Here is a 21,504-nt window from a genome sequence, read left to right on the forward strand (position 1 = left end):
GTGGTTTCATTGCTTTCATCCCTGATTCTTATCCCAGTTCGAACTAGGACCTAGTCTCCTTCGACTCATGCTCGCAATTCCTTAGGGTTATAAAGTTTCTCCTGAAAGCTGTCAACCCATTATGCATCTATTGCACTCCAGCATAGTTTCTCATAAACTTCCTGGACGTTGCACCCATGAGTTATGCCCTTATGCCTTCCAATACTGCTTTTGCAACAATTCTTTGTGCATACAGACAGACAGCATAGGGACAATGTGCTTTCCAACTCATAAGCACGCACAACCTCTTAGCTGCTCTGCTAGACAGCTGCGCAGCTCTACCCTTGGCCCTTGTTCACTTCATGCGTCTTTGGGCCACATATCTAAGAGATTTAATGAACGCTCTATCTGACCTTCTCCACGTAGGTTCTATCCTCTCGAATGGTCTCAATTACATGTGTACAGGGCAAATCTTTTAACGCTGAGTTTAACTAAACTTTCCTCTGCGTCTGCATCATTCCATACGATGCACAGGTTCTGCTCCCTACACATGTTTCCTATGCGTTCCCTTAGATGCCTTTTCTTCCATCAAAGGCCTCTTCAATATATCTCTTCTGCTGCCTCTCGTAGCCAGCATTCTTCTAATGTTGAACTGGGATGGGGTTCAGTATTCTTTTCCCCACTCCCTGACTGAGATCAGTATGCTTCCCATACTTCTCAATCCATCATATCAGTAACCATTTATTCCCTCACCAGTCAGTCCCAAATCATAGACTTACTGATGTTCTTAGGTTCTGGTAGCGTCACAAAACCTTCTAAACATAAATCTTGCCGTTTAATATGGCAGGCTTTACCTCCTGACGCTAAAAAAAAAAAAAAAGAGGTATTACCCCTTTTACTTTTCCACCATTTTTTCTTACTCCCTCGGATTCTGTTCTCCAGACATCCTCCACATAGATACACCTTTCTCTTAGGAGGTGTATCGTTTTGGGAGTTGGGTTCCCGTTTTCGGTAATCCTCTCTGAGTCGGCTTACCATGGATTATCCACTGATCAAGCCGCCTCTATTTCTCTAATCACGGAATGAACATATATATTCTCCTTATAAGTCTCATACATTCTACGTTTGAGCCTTTCCATTCCTCTCTTCCACAGTTTGGCAAGGGAACTTCTTTCCCTCTTAATGTCATTCCTGCCAGCAGGGTCCGTGAGTTATGCACTCTTTCCATACTCACCTGACTCCGTTCCTCTGCCACTGAGTAGTTCTACGCATTCAACTTTCTATCCTTTTCAGGTAGATGTTGTATCTCCTTTCCTCAGGAAATACTCTATTAATTTTTCCTAACCTCTCTCTCTCGCCCTAGGGAGAGACTGGGTTTTCCACATTCCTGGACAGTAATGCTGCGCTTACATTCTATCTACATTGCACTGCATTCCATGTGAATTCCACTTGACTCTTTCCTTCATGCAAGGGTCAAGCTGCTACTTCCAGTGGCCACACAGACCTAATCCTTCTGATTAAGTGGTCTATATTTCCTTTCCTACCAACAAGCAGACATTTCACTACAACACTGTGGGTATCCACATACTGTTGTGTCCGTCTTAGCCTTAACAGCTTCCCTTTGGTTACTGCTGCTTGTACTTTTTTATCAGGTTGCAGCCTGGAGCCTCTCCATACCTTCGCAGCCTATTATTGCTTACATTTGACTAGCCGGCATGCTCCATGTTTGGCCAGTCCGCCTACTCTTACTTTTTTCAATTCACTACCCAACATCCTTCCACGAACCCATTATGGTGTTGCGGATGCCCTCCGTTCCCATTTCCACCTCAGTTGTTACGCCTTTGCGCATCTGCGGTGTATCTGGTGCATTCCCGGGCATCCTCAGCTCGGTACTCACCCATTTGTGAGGACTACCATCCTGCTTGTCCTGTGAGAAAGCAAATGTTGCTTACCTGATGTAACAGGTGTTCTCACAGGACAGCAGGATGTTAGTCCTCACGAAACCCGCCCGCCACCCCGCGGAGTTGGGTCTGTATACTTTTATTTTAGTTTCGCTTGCGCTTTTTAGCTATAAGACGAGACTGAGGGAGACACCTGTGGCTCACAGGGATAATTGCAGGCTGGGCATGCTCAGTGCACCCAGTGTGCCAGTGTCAGTCAAAGCTTGTTGAAACTTTGACAGAAAAGTTTTCCGTACAGGGCTCCATCCTCGATGTCACCCATTTGTGAGGACTAACATCCTGCTGTCCTGTGAGAACACCTGTTACATCAGGTAAGCAACATTTGCTAAATAGTGGAGTGTGCTTGGACCAGTGCTTTTTAATATAATTATAAATGATCTGGAAAGGGGATCGAAAAGTGAGGTGATCAAATTTGTAGATGACAAAATTATTCAGATTAATTAAATCACAAGTGGACAGTGATAAATTGCAGGAGGACCTTGTAAAACAAAGATTGGATGTCCAAATGGCAGATAAAATTTAATATGGACATGTGCAAGATGATGAATATAGAGAAAAATAACCCATGGTGTAGTTAACATGATCTTAAGTTTCATGTTAGGATTTATCACTCAGGAAAAAGATCTAGGCGTTGTAGTGGACAATACATTGAAAGTTGGCTCCTTGTGCTACAGTGGTTAAAAAAGCACACAATGTTAGGACTTATTATGAAGGGAATGGTGAACAAAATGGAGAATTTCATAATGCTTCTGTATCGCTCCATGGTGAGACCGCACCTTGAGTACTGTGTTCAATTCTGGTCGCCACATCTCAAAAAAATCTTGATGTATTGGAGAAAATACAGAGAAGGGTGACCAAAATGACAAACGGGATGGAACAGCTCCCCTATGAGGAAAGGCTAAAGAAGTTGGGGCTGTTCAGCTTGGAGAAGAGATTGCTCAGGGGTAATATGATGGAGGCCTATAAAATCACGAGAGGACTAGAATGGGTTAATGTAAATCAGTTGCTTACTCTTTCAGATAATACAAGGACTAGGAGGCATACCATGAAGTTAGCAAGTAGCACATTTAAAACAAATTAAAGAAAATTCTTTTTCATTCAATGCATAATTATACTCTGGACCTTTTTGTCAGAGGATGTAGTTAAGGTAGTTAGCTGATTTGGGTTTAAAAATGGTTTGGACCAATTCCTGGAGTTTAATCCATAAAGTGCTATTACTCAAGTTGACTTAGGAAACAACCACTGGTTATTACCAGCATTAGTAGCATGGGATCTATTTCATGCTTGGATACTTTCCAAGTACTTGTATCCTTAATTGGCTACTTTTGGAAACAGGATGCTGGACTTGATGGACCCTCAATCTGACCCAGTATGGTAACTTCTTAAGTTCTTATGTTCTTGGATCAGACTGTGTTGTCTAAAATAGGGATCAACCACCATACTACTTCTCCAAATCAACACTCCAAAACAAAAAAGCAAAAGCCATTTCCCCTGTGTTAGATTGTGGGGCCCAAAGATGGGGAGAATTCCAAATTGCTACTCAAAGCCAAAAGCCAACTCAGACTTTCACACTGCTCTTTGTGCACATCCTGATTTTATAGTTCACTGTTGACCAATCCAGACAAGCCTCTGTGGGATGGTCTGCAAACTACAAAAAATGCTAGCCTGGCAATCGAGCTAGGGACCAACAGGATAGTGAGGATCTAGGGGTCTCTAAATAAAATGCTAGCATTACTCTCCATGTGTCCACTTACCCACACAAATGCTGTACCACAGATAGGTTTGAAGGTTGGCCTCCCTATGTTGGTCAAATTAAGAGCCTGATTTACTAAGGTTATTTTCTCCCATTCTTCATCTAAGGGGGGAAAAGCTTAGCAAATCAGGACTTAAATTAAGCTCTCAAAAAAGTTACACAAATTTTGCTGATCCTATAACTTCATGAATCTAAATAGAAAGTAAAAAAAATAAATAAATTTAAATTAAGACCTCCAGTCCAAACACACAGATCACTTAAGACAAGGCTGAACAGGGCTAACTGTATAGTAACATAGTAGATGAGAGCAGGAAAAGTCCAATTGGCCCATCTATTCAACCCAATTATTCCTGTCTAAACTGCAAAGATACATCCCAGCTGTCAGACTTAGATAATTGGGTATTTGTAGGATGTCATTCCAAGTCAGTTTTGGTTGCCTTCTTCACTGGTCTCCTCTACCATTCCGGGGTAGAGGACCAGTGAAGAAATGCTGCCTAGCAGTTAGCATTCCATACCTGAGTCCAGCATGGTTCCCAGCATCCTGATGCATTCTACAGCTCTGTCTAGGGGCCTCACCAACTCAGCATGCACATCAGCTAATTTTTAGGAAATTTGCTATAAATCAACACACACAGAGTGCCTGAAAAATCACAAGCCACTTTATTTGATTAAAAGTTAGCTACAACCTTAAATCACAGCTAACTTTCCCCGGGAGCATTGGGATGTTAACGTGCATCCATATTCTCCTGGGACAATCAATGAAGGAGCAGTTTGGCCTGAAATAAAACCTAAGTGTGACAAAAGCCCCAGGTGCTGGGAGGGGATCTATTGAGACCCTCTGTCCGACTCCTTCCTCCCCCACCTGCCACATATTGAGGCGGCCAAAGTTCAAAAATATTGCCCTGGTAGTCTAGTGGGACCCAGAATCCACCCTAGGCTCCAGACCCTGCTTGGCTACTTTCCAAAATGGCACGGGCTGGCCCATGGCATACCTTTGCCCCACCTTGTGCAGGTATGCTACATAGAGTTTGGTATACACCTGCCAATTTTCAAAATGACCTTATGCCTGCAGATCTGCTTGGAACATTAGGTTATATACGGACTTTAGCCTTAACTTGGGCTGTTATAAAATGACCCTCTTAGACTAAGCTCTTTGGGGCAGGGACTTTTCCTGAATTCTAATAATACAGTAAGCCACCTTGTGCATCATTTGGAAAGATGGGCTAAAAAAGAAAAAAAAAGAAAATGGAAAGACTGCAGCTACATTTTCTGGAAGAAGCTGAAGGGTTTAATCTCAGAAGAGACCCTCCTGGTTAGGCCTCAGCCAGGAAGGGGAATGTAGTTGCCAGGTTCTGTCATCTGAAAAAGGGACTAGATAGAAAATAAAATATTATATTATATTATATATATATATATATATATATATATATATCTCACACTCCTGACTTCAAAGGATGCAGAGTGAAGGCAACCCTTTCTGCATGACTGCAGAAATGCATGTACACCTCACGCTCATCAGGCTATAAAAGAATACAGTATGTATGCTGAACTCATGAGGAGGAACTGCAAGGATTTATTTCCTAGAGGTTGGCCTATTTTTCTTTTAAATATAGTTCAACTGGCAGTCAAGGGTATAAATGAGCAGAAAAGGAACAAGATTGACAAATTGTTGGCTATTTTCTTGGCTCTAGTTCAATCTGACGTGCATATCAAAGCGTGTATAGGGTTGTTTTTTTTTTTTTTATTATTATTACTTTTAATGAGATGACTTTTTGAAAAGCCGACAAAAACAAAACAAAACACAAACAAAAAAAAAAGCATCCTTAAGAAAGAATCCTTAAGAAAGGATGTCAACTAACGTCTAGCAAATTTTTCACCAACTGCAAGACAGCACTGTCACTTTTAGACTTCTCAGCTTAATAGCTACCATAATTCAGATGCTGTAAAACACATTTAGAAACTCCTCACATTTCACAATGAACACACATTTTTTAAGAGTTAAATTTACAAAAAGCTGCTAACTTACAAAATCTTGATTTTCCAAATTTATTTAGAAAAAAAAAATAACATGGGCAAATGAGATACTTCAGTGTTACAACAGAGTATATAAATGTGTAGCAATAGTCAAATAATTTGATCTTTAAATACAAAATAACCACATGAACACCTAATATACAGGTTTCATCTGAATACATATTTATTAGATAAATATTAGGTTGTCACATCTAACTACATACAGTTTTGCAAGACTAAAAATCACAATTAGTTTTTCTGACCAGTTTAAAATATGAAATGATTGCATTGTACATACAATGTACAAACAAAAGACAATGGCCATTTTTGCATTTGTTAAATCAGATTGTACCCTTTGTTTTGTAATTCTCATCTGATTATGATATCAAAAATTTTACAAAGTATGAATTTGGTTACAATCTTTTTTTTTTTGTATTATCCCCTTATTTTCTTCATTATTTCGTAGCACCTTAAAAATACACAGGTGATAGACTAATACACTTAAGCTAAATATTACACGTAGGTAAAAAAAAAAAAAAAAAGGTGTTTCAAGGAGGATCAGAGTATATTACATAAGTGAAATGAGTGTGGAGGACATCACGAACGCTAACAAACAAGGATTCATTTTCCACACAAGATGGAGCTGCAAGCTTTTTTTTTTTTTTTCTCTTTTTTGTAAAATACAAAAACAATGCACATTCCAAGGAAAATTAATGCATTTCTGTTAAGATGTCTCTGTTTGTCATTTACATATGTACAGGATGATGTCCCTTGGTTCTCCGCTACAGGCATTAAGGTGTCCATCTGTTAGTCCTCAATAATGCCTTTGGTAGCGGAGCTGTAGATCTTGGTGGGTTCTTTCCCAGATGGACTTCCAGAGAAGGAAGGAAGGGGCAGGATGAAAACTTGAAAAGAAACAAGACTATTGGGAATCTGACATACTACTAAAACTTAAAAAGAACTGCAGTGACGCATTTTTTGGTAGATTTTCCCCCACCCCCCACCTTAATTTTGGCAGTGAACACTTCACAATTAAGTTTTCCTCCACTAAATCTTTAAATCCACTGTAGCCTCGTTCTGTGTTAATGGGAACCCCAGAGAAATGCTGCAAGTCCAGGCAGCTGGACTGGTGAAAGCTAGACCTGTGTATCCATCCACTTGATAACACCTCTTCAAGAAACTGCTGCCTGAGAGCCCCATACCTATAATCCAAATTGTGATAAAAATCTGTATTTCCTACAGTGCTCTTTGCATTATATTGCAATAGAGGCTAGTACTGCATTTTGAATTTTCCCTTTGTCTTCTCCAACAGACACCTTTTATAATGGTGAAGCTGAGTTTCTATGGATTTTCAGCGGATCAGCCTGTCATGTTTCTGGTGTAGACTGCTCGTGTCCAATTTAAGGTAGTAACTTATTCATTCGGTTACTCAAGCAGCAATACAAGAAAGTTGATTTACTGTAGCCAAATTAAGGCATCCAAGTAAACCAAGTTCACCCCATACAAGCGAATTTTCAAAGGAGTTATGCGTGTAAATGTAACATACTACTGTAGCAATTTTCAAAAGCCAGCATTAAGTGCATTTGACGTGGGTAAAACCTATTGACAACTCAATGGCATATATTGTAGCAATTTTCCAAAGTGCATTTACACATGTAAAACCCAAGTTTTAAGTGTGCAAATGCTTTTGAAAATCAGGTCCATAGCGAAGAGGAGTGTTAATGTTGTGATCAATGGATAACAATCCAAGGGCAATATAAAGTCCTTTTTTTTTTAAATTTTTTTTTTTTTTTAATATGATTTGCCCATGCAAACGATTACAACACCTATGAATGATGAAGAAATCACAGATGGGTTTGAGAGGAGTACTGCAAACAAATGTTTGCTACAAGCACATTACAGCTGAAGAATGACCTTTCATAGACATTGGCAATATTTCTACCATACTGTACCACATTAATGAACGACTGAGTCACAGTGAAATATGCAACATTGGGGCAAAAGGTCCTTCAGGCAGAAAAGTACAGGTCGGTCTATCAAAAACACAGCCAAGAGCAATGCAAACAGTACTTTCTAAAAAAAAAGAAAAAGAAAAAAACTGTATGCTCCCAGTTTCAGCAGTTAGAGCATCAGCCAAGTAATATAAATATTGTACCCCATGTTTGCCGAGTGTTTTTATTCCTCTCATCATGTAGATTATATAGTTTTAGGGCACTGTAAACTGGATTAAAATATCTGAGAACCTGATATGAGCTCTGGGCTAATTTAACACTAAACTACAAAATCTCCACCCCCTCCACAAAAAAAAAAAACCCAAAACAAATCAAATCAAAACCAAACCATTATAACGAGGCTCCTCTTATTCTGAAGAACCCTCAATTAAAAAGGGACACACATTTAACAAGGTATTTAAAAACGCCAAAGGATTACGAATCCAAGTCATGAAAATGTCAAATATTATCAAAGACATTACTAAAATATTCACAAAAAGTATTTACAATAGCGTTTTTTTTTTCTTTTAAAATAATTGATTTTGCATACTGAACAGCGCTTTTTTTTTTTAATTTATTTAAAACTTGTAATAAGAAAGAAAAGTGATGGTAACTTCTCTAAAGGATCGGCTACAGTTTCTGTTCTGCTACCAAAAATAGAAGACTCAAAATGTTACTTCCTGTATAACCCGCAGTGAATGTGAGACTGTTGGGAGAATGATGCATGCACAGCAGTGGGGAGGTTTTTGTTTTGTTTTTTTTTTTCCCTTCTTATGTCTGTCTTTTCCTTTTCTTTTTAAATTAAAAAAATAATAGTAAAGAATTTACAAATTCAACTTTGGTGACAAAAGCAAATCCGTCCATGTCATGCCATGTACAGCACTGCAAGGAAAACAAAATCTATGCACAAACATGGGCATTAAAGAATTTTTGGGATGACCCCCCCCAATCTGGCACTTATATCTGAATTGTGAGCGTTAAAGAACAGGGAATATATATATATATTTTTTTTTTAAAGTGGAACAGAGAAAGAAGGGCCAAATTTAGTAACTGGGAAACAAGGACTACATAGAGCAAAGCTGAGGTTTCTCTCAGGAGGTTCAAGGTTGGCACACATGCACGTCTTTTACACGACGACTGTACATAACGCATCAAATAGAGAGAGGCGAACGGCACAAAATGGGCACAGAAGCAACGAGAGAGGCTCATGCAGGAGCAGCAACCATACACGAAGCACAGACCACAGGGGTAAGACAGGGACTGTGGCACCAGGATCTATGGATGGTAGTTAAGGATATTCTAGCTACATTTTCTCTTCTTTTCTTTCTATTCTATTCTATTCTATTGTTTAAAGGAAAACTGTCTTTCCTGGCAGCTAAAAGAACAGACCGGATAATATGTAACCACTTGTACAAAATAACCCCCACAGAAACAAAACTTTTTTTCTGTCCAATCTCAATGCTTCCTTTTCCAATGTTTGCTAGTAGAGAGTTATTTTTGTCCATCATGCAGTGGGTTCTTCCCTGCTTCCAAGACTCCCTTTTATTGATCTGTGAAGTAAATAGCTGAAGAAAACCTGACAGCTCCTGATTATGTAGAGTATTTTGGACTTTTCCCCTATTACATGTTGTACCCAAATAGAAAAATTCCAGAATGGATGTTAAGGACCCAACCAAATGCATCAATTTCAAAGGTTTCCAAGTCTCTGCATCTGACCAAAGTGATCTCTTCTGAACAGGTACAAGAGAGTCCTATGAATACACACATTGGTTGAAGTTTAGAACTCCTCTGCTTAATGACAGGGATTGGATAAATAGACAATCCCCCAGTTCCCTATGAGATTTTTTGAATCACTTCTTCCAGGTTTACATTTTTATTGATGAAGTTGGGCCTTTTTTTCTCTTAACTTTTACCATCATTATGGCCATATATGTTTATTCCTTATTCCTCAGACACAAGCGTCAGCAGCTGGCTGGAGAAGTTACAGTTCAGAAGTGGAAAAACACTGGTCAGGACATTCGGATACTGGTCAGCTAGGGTAGTTCTATCTATCTTTTCTTGCTTTGCTACATGTTTCACACTATGATTTTAAAATGTCTTCTTTCTACATACAAATGTGAAAATATATTTGTACATATTTTTTCACATTTGCATCATTGTGTACGCTCTCTTATGACACACTCAAGTGGCCTGCAGAATCTATCGTATGTGTCCTCCATTTTCACATCCATGAAGTTTACATAAACAAGTCCTTGAGATGAAGAAAACAGAGTGCACCATTTTAATCTACATCGCCAAGTCTCAGTCAGACACAGAGCGAGTGAGTTTTGGGAGATGGGATCCTCATTGTGTGTGCGGTAAATGTCAGACTTCAGTTGTTCTCAAAGAGAGAGAGAAGGTCATCATTACTATTGCTTGGCAAATCTGGTGGGTCCAGGTAGGAAAGGAGCTCATCTGGATTTGTGAGTTCTGGAAGCAGCTGGAAAAAAAACAAAACAAAAAACAACTAAATATGAAAATTGAACATAACAGCAAAAGACATAGATGAAGACATTTTGTTACATATTAATTATATGAAAAGATGTACTAAAATGCACAAAAGAGAAACATATAGCTCTAGTAATATAAAGGCTACTCAACATTTTCCTTTTACCTCTACTGGCAATGCTAAGCACACACCTTTGTCTCTCTGATCACAGAAAAAAATGAAATCATGCTCTCCCAGTTATACTGCACAAACATTGTACTAAGTAATACACTCTTGTTCACCGGCCTGACAAAATATTAATATAATCAATCTGTTCTCAATAATCAGTTCCCTTACATTGTGGTTCGCACAGGAAATCCACTGTCAATAATCTAAATCAGTAGTCCCCAACCCTGTCCTGAGGGCCCACCAGCCAGTCGGGTTTTCAGGATATTCACAATGAATATGCATGAGAGAAAATTTGCATGTTATGGAGGCAGTGCATGCACATTCAATGTGGATATCCTGAAAACCCGACTGGCTGGTGGGCCCCCAGGTCAGGGTTGGGGACCACTGATCTAAATGAACCCTCACTGTACCACATTTCAAGTTGTGTTTTAATCCAGTAAATGGTCCACTTTTTCTACCTCAGGACCCTGTTTCTGGAATCATTCCCTTGGAAATGTATCATGGACAAAACAAGTAATCAGTCAAAAACATACTTTTTGCAGTCCAGATTTGGCTGAGCAGAAAGTATTTAATATACTGCAACTCTAATTTGTATAATTCTGCATGAGTTTTACAAATTAAGAGGTGGTCCCCAAATAAAACTCAATTGAGTTGGCTTGTTAAAGAATTTGCTAATAGGTAAAACCTATGAGCGCTACCCACTGGAGCCATTAGAATGTAATTATACAGCAAGATTTTTTATTTTACTGGCATGGTGCCTCGATACCAAAAATATACAGATTACCAAACAAATTTCAACTAAAATGCTGAAATCTGGAAGGGATCAAGTCATTAAACTTTTTTTTTTTTTAGGTAATGCAAATAATCTTAGTGCAATCTGTATATCTGCTTAAACTATGCTGGAATACAAATATGCATTTAAATTTTTTCAGCTTTACATGAACACATTTAAGTACTTATAAAAGCAGTCACAGTGGAAGTCAGTGCTGGGTAATCAGCACAGAGCTCAGTCGGGCTATGGTGTCAGTATATTGCAAGTTATGTCTGCTCTTGGCATACTATGGTCACATCTGAAAATACCTATGAAGAGCTCCTGTACATCATCATTGGATACATTTTATGTTGGTTTAATAACTAATATCTTGGCTTGCAAAGAATCTAGTACTCCTGGTACACACATTTATTTTTATTATTGTTTCCAAGCGCAAGGCAAATAGTGATTTTAAAGCTATTTTTTTATATATCAAATATTAATTAAACCTGCACAAACATTATATTTAGTCTCAGTTACATAGTGTTGAACACAAGCCAGGCATACAGTACATAATGCAGAATTCTATTGCAGTTGCAGGACTATAATTCAACTGGTCGTAAAATTAATGTTATTGTATTTTGCTTTGTTTCAATAAATAGCTCCTAAATGGCTATATAACAGCCACTGGTTTACTCAAATATAATAATGGATTTATTTCAAGCTTCCTATATTCTTTCAATCATGAACTTTTAATGGGTGTAAGCATTTTGGCCAATTTTTCAAAATGTGACTATGTCTAAGGAATACATTGTGCTAGCTCCCCGTAAGTATATAGGCAACTTGTGGCTGTCATGAGATAATAAATCACCAAAAATGAGTCAAAAAGCAAAGAATGCATGCAAAGGGCCGGATTTTAAGAGGTACACCCGATTTAAAACATGCGCGCGCATGTTATAAAATCCGGGGTCGGCGTGCGCAAGCTTGTGCACCTTGCGCGCACGCCGAGCCCTAGGGGAGCCCCGATGGCTTTTCCTGTTCCCTCCGCCCGCCCCCACCTTCCCCTCCCTTCCCTGCCCCCCAGCCCTACCTAAACCTCCCCCCGCCTAACCTTTATTATGCAAGTTGTGCCTGCCTCCGGGCAGGCGTAGGTTGCACGCGCCGGCACGTGATCCCCCAGCTCGGCCACTGTGCAGGAGGCCTCTCTCCCGCCCCCTGCCCCTTTCACAAAACCCCGGGACATACGCACAGCCCAGGGCTTGTGCACGTCGCCGGGCCTATGCAAAATAGGCTGGGCGCGTGTAATGCTTTTAAAATCTGCCCCAAATTGAATACAATTCGAGAGCATTTGCAGCATGTGCATAAGCATTTAAATAAGGCGACAATGCTAAAGAATGCCTTAAATGACCATCATAACACCTACGAACAATGAGGCCAAGGTTCCTAAGGCACCTTGATTTCTAGCCCTAGTAGCAGTCATAATTTTAGCATACGAATAGGAGAAGTAATGAGAGGAAAATTCCAAAGGATCCACTCTTATCTTAATGCAGCTAAATGAGTTTTTATCAGGTATTTAAGTCATAGAAGGAAAAAAGGGGTTTCTAGTCCACTGTGCCCCACTTCCTTGCCTCATAAGGTGCAAATGTTAAATATTATGTGCCAAACTATATCCTATGACATTATGAGGTATTGCTATTTATTACTGGTGTGACTAAAGAAAACCAAAGCCAAAAGAAAGAGGCAAATTACCGCAAAATGGGGCCAGAAGGTGAACCCAGCAGTGAAGGAAGTAATACAAAGTAAATAATCAGTGAGACAATACAAACACTTTGAATATACAACTTAAAATAAAACAGAGTGATACAGAAATCTCATTAAAATATACAACCCAACATGGCCCTGTTTCAGCAGCAATGCCTGTATGAGGTGTAAATTGCATCGAAACCATTAATATAATATGGGGTCTGAATAGCTGGTACATCTTTGAAACAGAAAAAGCAAACTAGAAACACCTCAACTACATATATAGGGGCAGATTTTCAAAGGGGTACATAAGAAAATGCCATACTGGGTCAGACCAAAGGTCCATCAAGCCCAGCATCCTGTTTCCAACAGTGGCCAATCCAGGCCACAAGAACCTGGCAAGTACCCAAAAACTAAGTCTATTCCATTTACCATTGCTAATGGCAGTGGCTATTCTCTAAGTGAACTTAATAGCAGGTAATGGACTTCTCCTCCAAGAACTTATCCAATCCTTTTTTAAACACTGCTATACTAACTGCACTAACCAGATCCTCTGGCAACAAATTCCAGAGTTTAATTGTGCGTTGAGTAAAAAAGAACTTTCTCCGATTAGTTTTAAATGTGCCCCATGCTAACTTCATGGAGTGCCCCCTAGTCTTTCTATTATCCGAAAGAGTAAATAACTGATTCACATCTACCTGTTCTAGACCTCTCATAATTTTAAACATCTCTATCATATCCCCCCTCAGTCGTCTCTTCTCCAAGCTGAAAAGTCCTAACCTCTTTAGTCTTTCCCATAGGGGAGCTGTTCCATTCCCTTTATCATTTTGGTCTCCCTTCTCTGTACCTTCTCCATTGCAATTATATATTTTTTGAGATGCGGTGACCAGAATTGTACACAGTATTCAAGGTGCGGTCTCACCATGGAGCGATACAGAGGCATTATGACATTTTCCGTTTTATTCACCATTTCCTTTCTAATAATTCCCAGCATTCTGTTTTGCTTTTTTGACTGCCGCAGCACACTGAGCCGACAATTTCAATGTGTTATCCACTCTGACGCCTAGATCTCTTTCTTGGGTTGTAGCACCTAATATGGAACCCAACATTGTATAACTATAGCATGGGTTATTTTTCCCTTTACGCGTGTAACCCCCGAAAAGCTGCCCCTTCCACCCCCTGCGCGCGCCGAGCCTATGTTGCATAGGCTCGACGGCTCACGCAAGCCCCCGGGTGCGCGTAAGTTCCGGGGCTTTCCTGGGGGGGCATGTCGCGGCTGGCGCGTCATCTGGGGGCGTTCCGGGGGTGGGGCCGCGGGCATGGTAACGGCCCGGGAGCATGGCCTAGGCCTTTGAAACTGCTCCCGGGCCGGGGAATCACGCGCCGGCAGCCGTCCGGCACAGGCGTAACTTTTATAATAAAAGTAGGGGGGTTTAGAAAGGGTTGGGGGGTTGGTTAGGTAGGGGAAGGTAGGGGAAGGGAGGGGAAGGTGGGGGGAGGCGGAGCATGTTATAAAATGGCCGTGTCCATGAGCGCGAGCCGGCTTACGCACATTCATGTACGCCCACGCGGCCGATTTAAAGTTACCGTCCCTTTTTCTCCAGCTCACACCGGCTGTGCTTCTTTTCTCTGCAGGGAAAAATGTACAGTACATGTACTTTTACCCAGAGAGAGCCGGGGCAATTTTCAAAGGGACCCTTCTCTGCAGGTAAACACCAATTTACTCACAAAGAATGCCTTTGAAAGCTGCCCCGGAAATGACATACACTCCACTCTCTCACACTCTCCATGCACTTTCGCCATTTTGTTTGCTGTTGTGAGGTATTGAGAATTTTGCCAAAAAGCTAAATATTCTCAGCTCTCCTGTAGTTCTAACCTCTGTAGATAATGTTAGTCTTGTCCCACTTAGGCTTGTGTATTCTGCTGAGCAGACAGATATGATTTCTTTTGAAAAAAATAAAAAAGGATTTGTACCAAGAATGGATGGCATAAAACCAGGATCCCTGCTGGTTTCTAGTTCTATTTTAAATTACAAATCTTCTAATAAGACAACAGCAGCACCTGAGTTCCGTCACACAGAAAGTTGCCTACACAGATGCAGTTTGAAGCAAACTGCAAAAAACAGATTTTATATTTTCCCATTGCAAACTTCTAGGTTTGGCGATTTCCTTCGAAGATGTTATGTACTCACTCAGACAAATCGGCCAGCTGAATTAAAATGCTGTTTTTATTTTTATGCTTGGGAAATGTATCAGAATGAAACCATAGGATACTAGAATTCTTCTAGTTGTTCACAGTATAAGTGATAAAAATTGCATACCTATTCCACATAGAATAGATTAACGTATCCTTAACCTCTTCACTAAGCATCAATCCAAACACAACAAAACAATCAACAATGCAGTGACTCTGTTGCTCTTTGGATGCAGAACATGGATTCCTGAGAAGTCTTGTCCTCTCTGTTAAAATTGTCAACAAGGGTATCAAAAGATTGCAAACGAGCAGAAATCTTTCTGGTGAGGGACTGAATTGCAGGCATTAACTTGGCGGCATAATTAGAGAGAAACACTAAATGCCAGCTTACATCCTTGCCAGCCAAGGCCTTAACCATATTCTGAGTATTACACAAGGGAAAAAGGGGAATATGAAGTTGATGCCCTAGGACACGTGCAGAGTAATGCCCTGGTTAGAAACTGAGGCCGATGCAGTATCATGCACATAAAAAACATTTTTTTATGTGCATGATACTGCATCGGCCTCAGTGGATGCATGTTTTTATGAACGTGCGCACATCCACCTCTCCTGAATATTTGATGCAATATGCAAATGAGCTGCCGTGCTAAAAGGGACATACAATGGATAATTTGGGCGTCCCTAGCACTCTGCATTGGGCGCCCAAGAGAAGTGGCTGTGCGTCCACGACAGCTCGACCAAAGCTCTCTCTCTATCCGCTGGCAGGGCTGTTCCTGATTGGTTCTCTTTTAGGACAGCCTTCTGACAGATTGATCCTTTTACTGACATGTGACAGTGTTTGACCAATCGGCAGTAAGTGAAGCAGTGAATAAATATTAAGTGCCCTGTGTGTGCAAGTTACCAAAACGGACGCTCAATTTATGAGCGTCCATTTTATCCTGCGGCGGCTAATTTACTGGCACAATACCCACACACAACATACATAGCCCTTGGAGTGAATATTGTGTGGGTGTATAATATGTGCCCCGAAGTTTTTTGATTTTTTTGTTTATGTCAAGACTTTTTTTTTTTGCATGGTGCTGTTTTCTGTGGTTCTTCCTACTTAGTACTGCAATGATACTAAGTAGGAGGAACCACAGAAAAGCAGTTTTTTTGTTTTTAAGTTGAGCGCTTGATGCGTGGGAAGACTTTACGCCTGGCTCCGGGCAGGCGTAACATTTGATGGGTTAAAAAGTGTGCCTCGGGCACTCAGGAATTTTTTGCATCTCGGAGTAATAGCTAATAGCCTCATCTACATGGAATTTACATGTGATGAGCACTATTAGCTATGCATGCTTTGGATGCGCTGATCCCCTCATTGCATCGGGAGCTATGGACGCACTTCCAAAATGCGTGTCCAAGCGCTCATTAACCTGTGCGCTAGGCTCAGCGCATGATATTGCATTGGCCTGTGAGACAGTGTACTACGGGAGGAGTTCAGGAAATTAGGGAAAGGACTTAGGCAGAAAGCATGCACAGTAGCATTTTCAGAGATTTTATTACATCTTTATCCTAAAAGTAAAGACAGGCTATGTTTTGTCAACAGTTTCAGTACATAGCTCCGAGCTGCTATAGAGGGTTTTAGATGAGCACAAATGTTCATAGCATAAATAATAAAATTCTAGACCTGCTAGCCCTGATGTTTGAGGCAGATATAGACATTGTTGCTATCATGGAAACATGGTTCAATGACTCTCATGACCGATTAATTTGAGGTGGGCATACAGGCCTATAAACTCTTCAGAAGCTAAAGAAGGCAAAAAAAAAAAAAAGGAGAGGAACAGCACTTTATACAAAATAATATTGAAGCAACTGAAATGTAAGAGATATGGGATAATGGAATAGGTTGTTGTGGTTTATCTTGGAAAAAGGGGATGGGATTTTCATCTACACTGGAATGATCTGCAGACCTCTGAGAATGGCAAAGCTGCTGGTCAGAGATATAATCAATAACACACATAGGACTGCACATAGGAAAAGTTTACTTTACTGGATGTGGATTGGAGCATTCCACCTGTGGAATCAGAAGCAGAGAGATCCTCAGACAAACAAAACAGAAAACGTGAGCAAGGGAGTGCTACTGGACCTGGGACTTATGAACAGGGAAGCGCTTCTAATGACCAGGTGGGTGATCAGACACTGTGGACAAATATAAACCCGCTGAGTGAATTTTAAAAGCTGGCCAGAAAGGCATGTGCTTGCTGCCGTGCACATAAATGAAAAGTTCAGAAAAAAGGTGGTTGACTCAGGAATCGCATCAGGGAGCAATTTTTCATTGGAAAGGGGAGTGATCTCCTGGTGGAGGTGGTGGAGATACAAACAACAACAGACAGCAAGGGCGAATATAAACATCCACAAAACAGCAAGTTTAACAAATAAGATAATAACCATTTTATTACACTAACTGAAAGGTAAATTTAACAAGGCCAGCACATGCCAAAACCAGGAGATACGCAAATGTGCCAGGCCGGTGGGTGCTGAGTGGATTTTAAAAGGTACCCGCGTATCTCTCACTACGTGCATAAACTGGAAATGGCATCAGCGTGTGATTACTAAAATCCCCCTGCTTACGTGGTAGAAGTGACATTTGCACACTTAAAACTGTGCGCATGGTCAGTCTATTTTATATTATGTGCGCATACACGTGTGTATGTTATAAAATGGCCCCATCCCAGGGTGCGGGCTGCTGAACGCGCACACGTGTGCGCCTGCTTAAAAGTTACCATCTTAATGCGCTTCTTGACTAGCTTTCAGGGGTTATAACATTTATTTCCATGCATTCAAGGGGACTAACCTGGCACCTGGACTACTTTACCCAATAAAGCATGGGATAAGCACAGAGGCTCCCTGATTGCGAAGAAGTGAGGGGGAAATTCAAAAGATCAACTGTGGTCTATGGCACTATACCAGGAATTAAATTATGTGGACTAGACGGACCTTATGGTACTTATCTGCCGTCATATTCCATGCTTCTATGTTTAACAGGGGTGTTAGTGGCTAATACCCATGTCTATCGAATACTGACTTCAAATGTCAAATACGGTTTTTACATGGCCAAAAAAAAAAATCAATGAAAAGTGAATGATTTGCACCCTATGTGATCTAATTCCTGCACTTCCATAAGTTAGTAAACAGTGGAATTTCTTTTTTTTTTTTTTTTAAACAAAAAAATCACTAAATCCATGCTTTTACTCTGATCACTCTTATTTACATTAGTTAACCAAGCTCTCTTTCCAATTAAACACTTAATACAATGATTTCAGCACTTGTGGACTCTTTAAAAAAAAAAAAAAAAATGTATGCACTGTATAATTCTCATGTAGTAAATAGATATAAAATCTAAATTTGTTTTTTCACAGTGGAAATGAGAACTTTTTTTTAATGCCTCTGTTCAGTCCAGTTTTGGGGCAAACCAAAATGAAAGTTTCCTTTATAACAGAATGAAGATAAGTAAAGTGTAAAGCAAAAAAGCAGAACTGGCATACATTTGTCAACTCATACTCTTACCAGCTAGAAGGTCCATGAAGGCATTCGGACTTATAGGCTGCTCTATCAGACACTGCTCGAGGGGCTGCTAGTGGGGTGCAGTCAGGGCCCTTCAAGGGATTCAGTGAATCCCCAGCCCTGGACCTTTTCTTTTCTTTTTTTGGAACATTTTTTTCAACTGCACATCTGTATGGCCAATAGAAACAGCAGCCCATGGCTGCATCTTGGAGGCAGCCAATAAAAAGAAGGTTCGGGCAGAGTAGGTAGGGGACCAATCGCAGGGACTGGATGCAGGTTAAGTGGCAGCTCAGGCACCAATTGAAGCAGCAGCACAGCATAAAGTAGAAGGCAGGGCTTTACCTTGGCAGGAAGAAGGCCCTGAGATTTCTACCCCATGTGAAAAAACAGGCTGGCAGGGAGTGTGGGGCAGGTCTTCAAACTTGGAGCTAGCTATTCACCTATGTGGATCCAAGCGCAGGTGGTAGGAGGATAAGTAAATGCTATGCAGTGAGCTATGAATGACATTGAGAAAGGAGGGGAGGGGGTGAGGGAGGCTGGAGAACAAGACGACTGGAGAATGGGAGGGCCTGGGAAACAAGACTATTGGGAACTGGAGGGAGAGGGGGGCTGGAGAAAAAGATTGCTGGGGACTGAGGAGGGGTTTAGGTGGGGAGAAGCGGCTAGGGAACATGACTGGGGTGGGAATGGGTGGGGAGGTTGGGAAGGATTCTGAAAGTGAGTAGACTGACTAGGGGTCTATAGTAGTCCTGCTTGTTCTGTTTTCAATAGGAAGTGTATTGGTTTTCTAGGGCTTGTTGTAAAATTTGCAGTGATGCTCTTTCCCGGGTATGGTGGTAACTGAGTCCTGGGAGTTAGCGTTGTTTTGATATGGAAGATTTGTTTCTCGGAGCAAACTAGTCTTGGCAAGCTGTGATAAGTTTTATTGGACTGTGTTTAAGTATTACCTAAAAATACTGTATGTATGCTATTGAGACAATGTAGGACCTGTCTTGTGAATGACTCTGATCGGACATCTGAAGAAGGGATCTATGAGGTTTTAACAGCTTTTGTACAATATTTTTAGATGTATTTTTAGGCAGCCTGACATGTTCTGTTTTCCTAATAGGGGGTGTATTGGTCTTTAGGGCCTGGTGTAATATTTGCAGTGTTGCCTTTTCATAGATAGGGTTGTTATTACTTGAGCACTGTTTTGGTATGGGAGGTTTACTATATTGTAAATTCCTTAGACATGCCTTTCTGAGGGCTAAGCCCACATCTAATGCATGTAAAAATGAGTCTAATGCCAAATGGGTTCCAAATATACTCTGTGTCTTGGAGAGAAGGGGTTGAGGGAGTAAGACTGTGGGAGATCTGGGAGAGGGAACTGAACGAGCAAATGAGCCAGCGAGCGAGACTGCTGGTGACTCGGGGTAGGGGTCATCGCATACCAGAGGGCTGAAAAGCTAAACAGAGTTGTCTTATAACAGTTGTGGATGTTTTTCCATTCCTCAAAGTAGAGTTCTTCGTGAATGGTGGAAGCAGCATTAGTACAGATGGCCAAAACAAGTTTCTCTTATTTAAAGTGGCGTATATACCACTGTGAAGTACTACAAAATATTTCTCTTTAAAACATCCTAAGAAATAATGAGATATAAATGGGGTATCTTAAAACTAGCAGGGGCAGGAATCATCTTCAGAAGTAATGGCCCTAAGATTCGGTCCTGGTCACCAGATTATTATCCAGTTATTCCTAGCTATGGGCTAGAACTGTAAGAGGAGGTGGAAACAAACACCACCTATGTTGCCTTCCAGAGGGATTTTTCATTTTGCTGGTTATTGCAGCACATGCCAAATTTGTCCTCATGACCCCACATTCCATTGGGTTTTCAGGATATTCGCCATGAATATGCATGAGCTATTTGCCTAGCAGCATATGCAAATATATCTTATGCATAACCCGAATACCCGGCTGACTGGGTGGTCATATGGACAGGTTTGGGGTGTCCTAGTCCAGAGAGCCATGATGCTAGCAGTACTTGGAAACTCTGAGGAGCAGAAGTCAAGCCTGAATTTAAAACCCATATCTGGCTTAGCTTTGATTTCCCATTGGAATGGCAGTATGTTAAGTTCAAGGAGGAATAGCCTAGTGGTTAGAGCAGTGGACTATGAACCAGGAGACCAGGGTTCAAGTCCTGCTGTCGCTCCTTGTGACCTTGGGCAAGTCACTTTACCCTCCATTGCCTCAGGTACACACTTAGATTGTAAGCCCTCTGGGGATAGAAAAATACCTACAGTACCTGAATGTAAACTGGTGTGATATCTCAATTGAGATCGAATGTCGGTATATAAAAATAATAAATAAAATAAATAAATAAAATAAACTAAACTAAACTATCTATTGTACTAGTCTAGTGGACAAGTACTTGCTGAATTAGGCCTCTGTCTTCATTCCTGTACTGTCGTCTGGATAGTACCCTTCAGTAATAGTGGGCTGGAAATGTAAAATATGATCCACATTTCCAGTGCAGTACTTGTAGTCACCTGGAGCAAGTCACATTCACGTCAGACTATAACCTCCGTGGTCTTTGTGGCTTTTCTTGTACAATGCTCTATAAGTAATCACTGCTTATGAAGGTTATGAATCTAATCAGTTGAAAGATTGGAGACCTACAGAAAACATTACAGGCACTATGCACAGAGGTGTAGCTAGAGTATTTGGCACCTGAGGTGGATACTTCTTTGGCACCCCCCAATATATAATTTTAAAATTTCCTAAACATCAATAAAATATTTCAAAACAGCAGACATATCAAATAGTACCAAATAGTTAAAACTAATAAGGATTTTAAAAATCTCCCGCTCTCCATATCTGTCATCCTAAGATTGTTTAGACTGGGGCACACACACACAAGCACAATATGCTCCCTCTCACACACACA

The 21,504-nt window shown here is 40.7% G+C and overlaps 1 protein-coding gene across 13 annotated transcripts in view; it reads right to left on the reverse strand.

The window, feature by feature from the left end:
• Positions 1–6,309: 6,309 nt before the first annotated feature.
• The window catches only part of ZMIZ1 (zinc finger MIZ-type containing 1), a 1,075,801-nt gene continuing 1,060,606 nt past the window's right edge, over positions 6,310–21,504 (reverse strand). For 10 of the 13 annotated variants that reach the window (XM_029609503.1, XM_029609504.1, XM_029609506.1 and 7 more), the window contains one exon: positions 6,310–10,176. In XM_029609503.1, the coding sequence (XP_029465363.1) occupies positions 10,069–10,176 (108 nt within the window). In that variant the 3' untranslated portion in view covers positions 6,310–10,068. The remainder of the gene's footprint in view (positions 10,177–21,504) is intronic. The other 3 variants (XM_029609498.1, XM_029609497.1, XM_029609499.1) reach the window with 1 other exon arrangement.

This window comes from Rhinatrema bivittatum, chromosome 7 (assembly GCF_901001135.1).
Source record: "Rhinatrema bivittatum chromosome 7, aRhiBiv1.1, whole genome shotgun sequence".
In the NCBI taxonomy this organism is placed as follows: Eukaryota; Metazoa; Chordata; class Amphibia; order Gymnophiona; family Rhinatrematidae; genus Rhinatrema; species Rhinatrema bivittatum.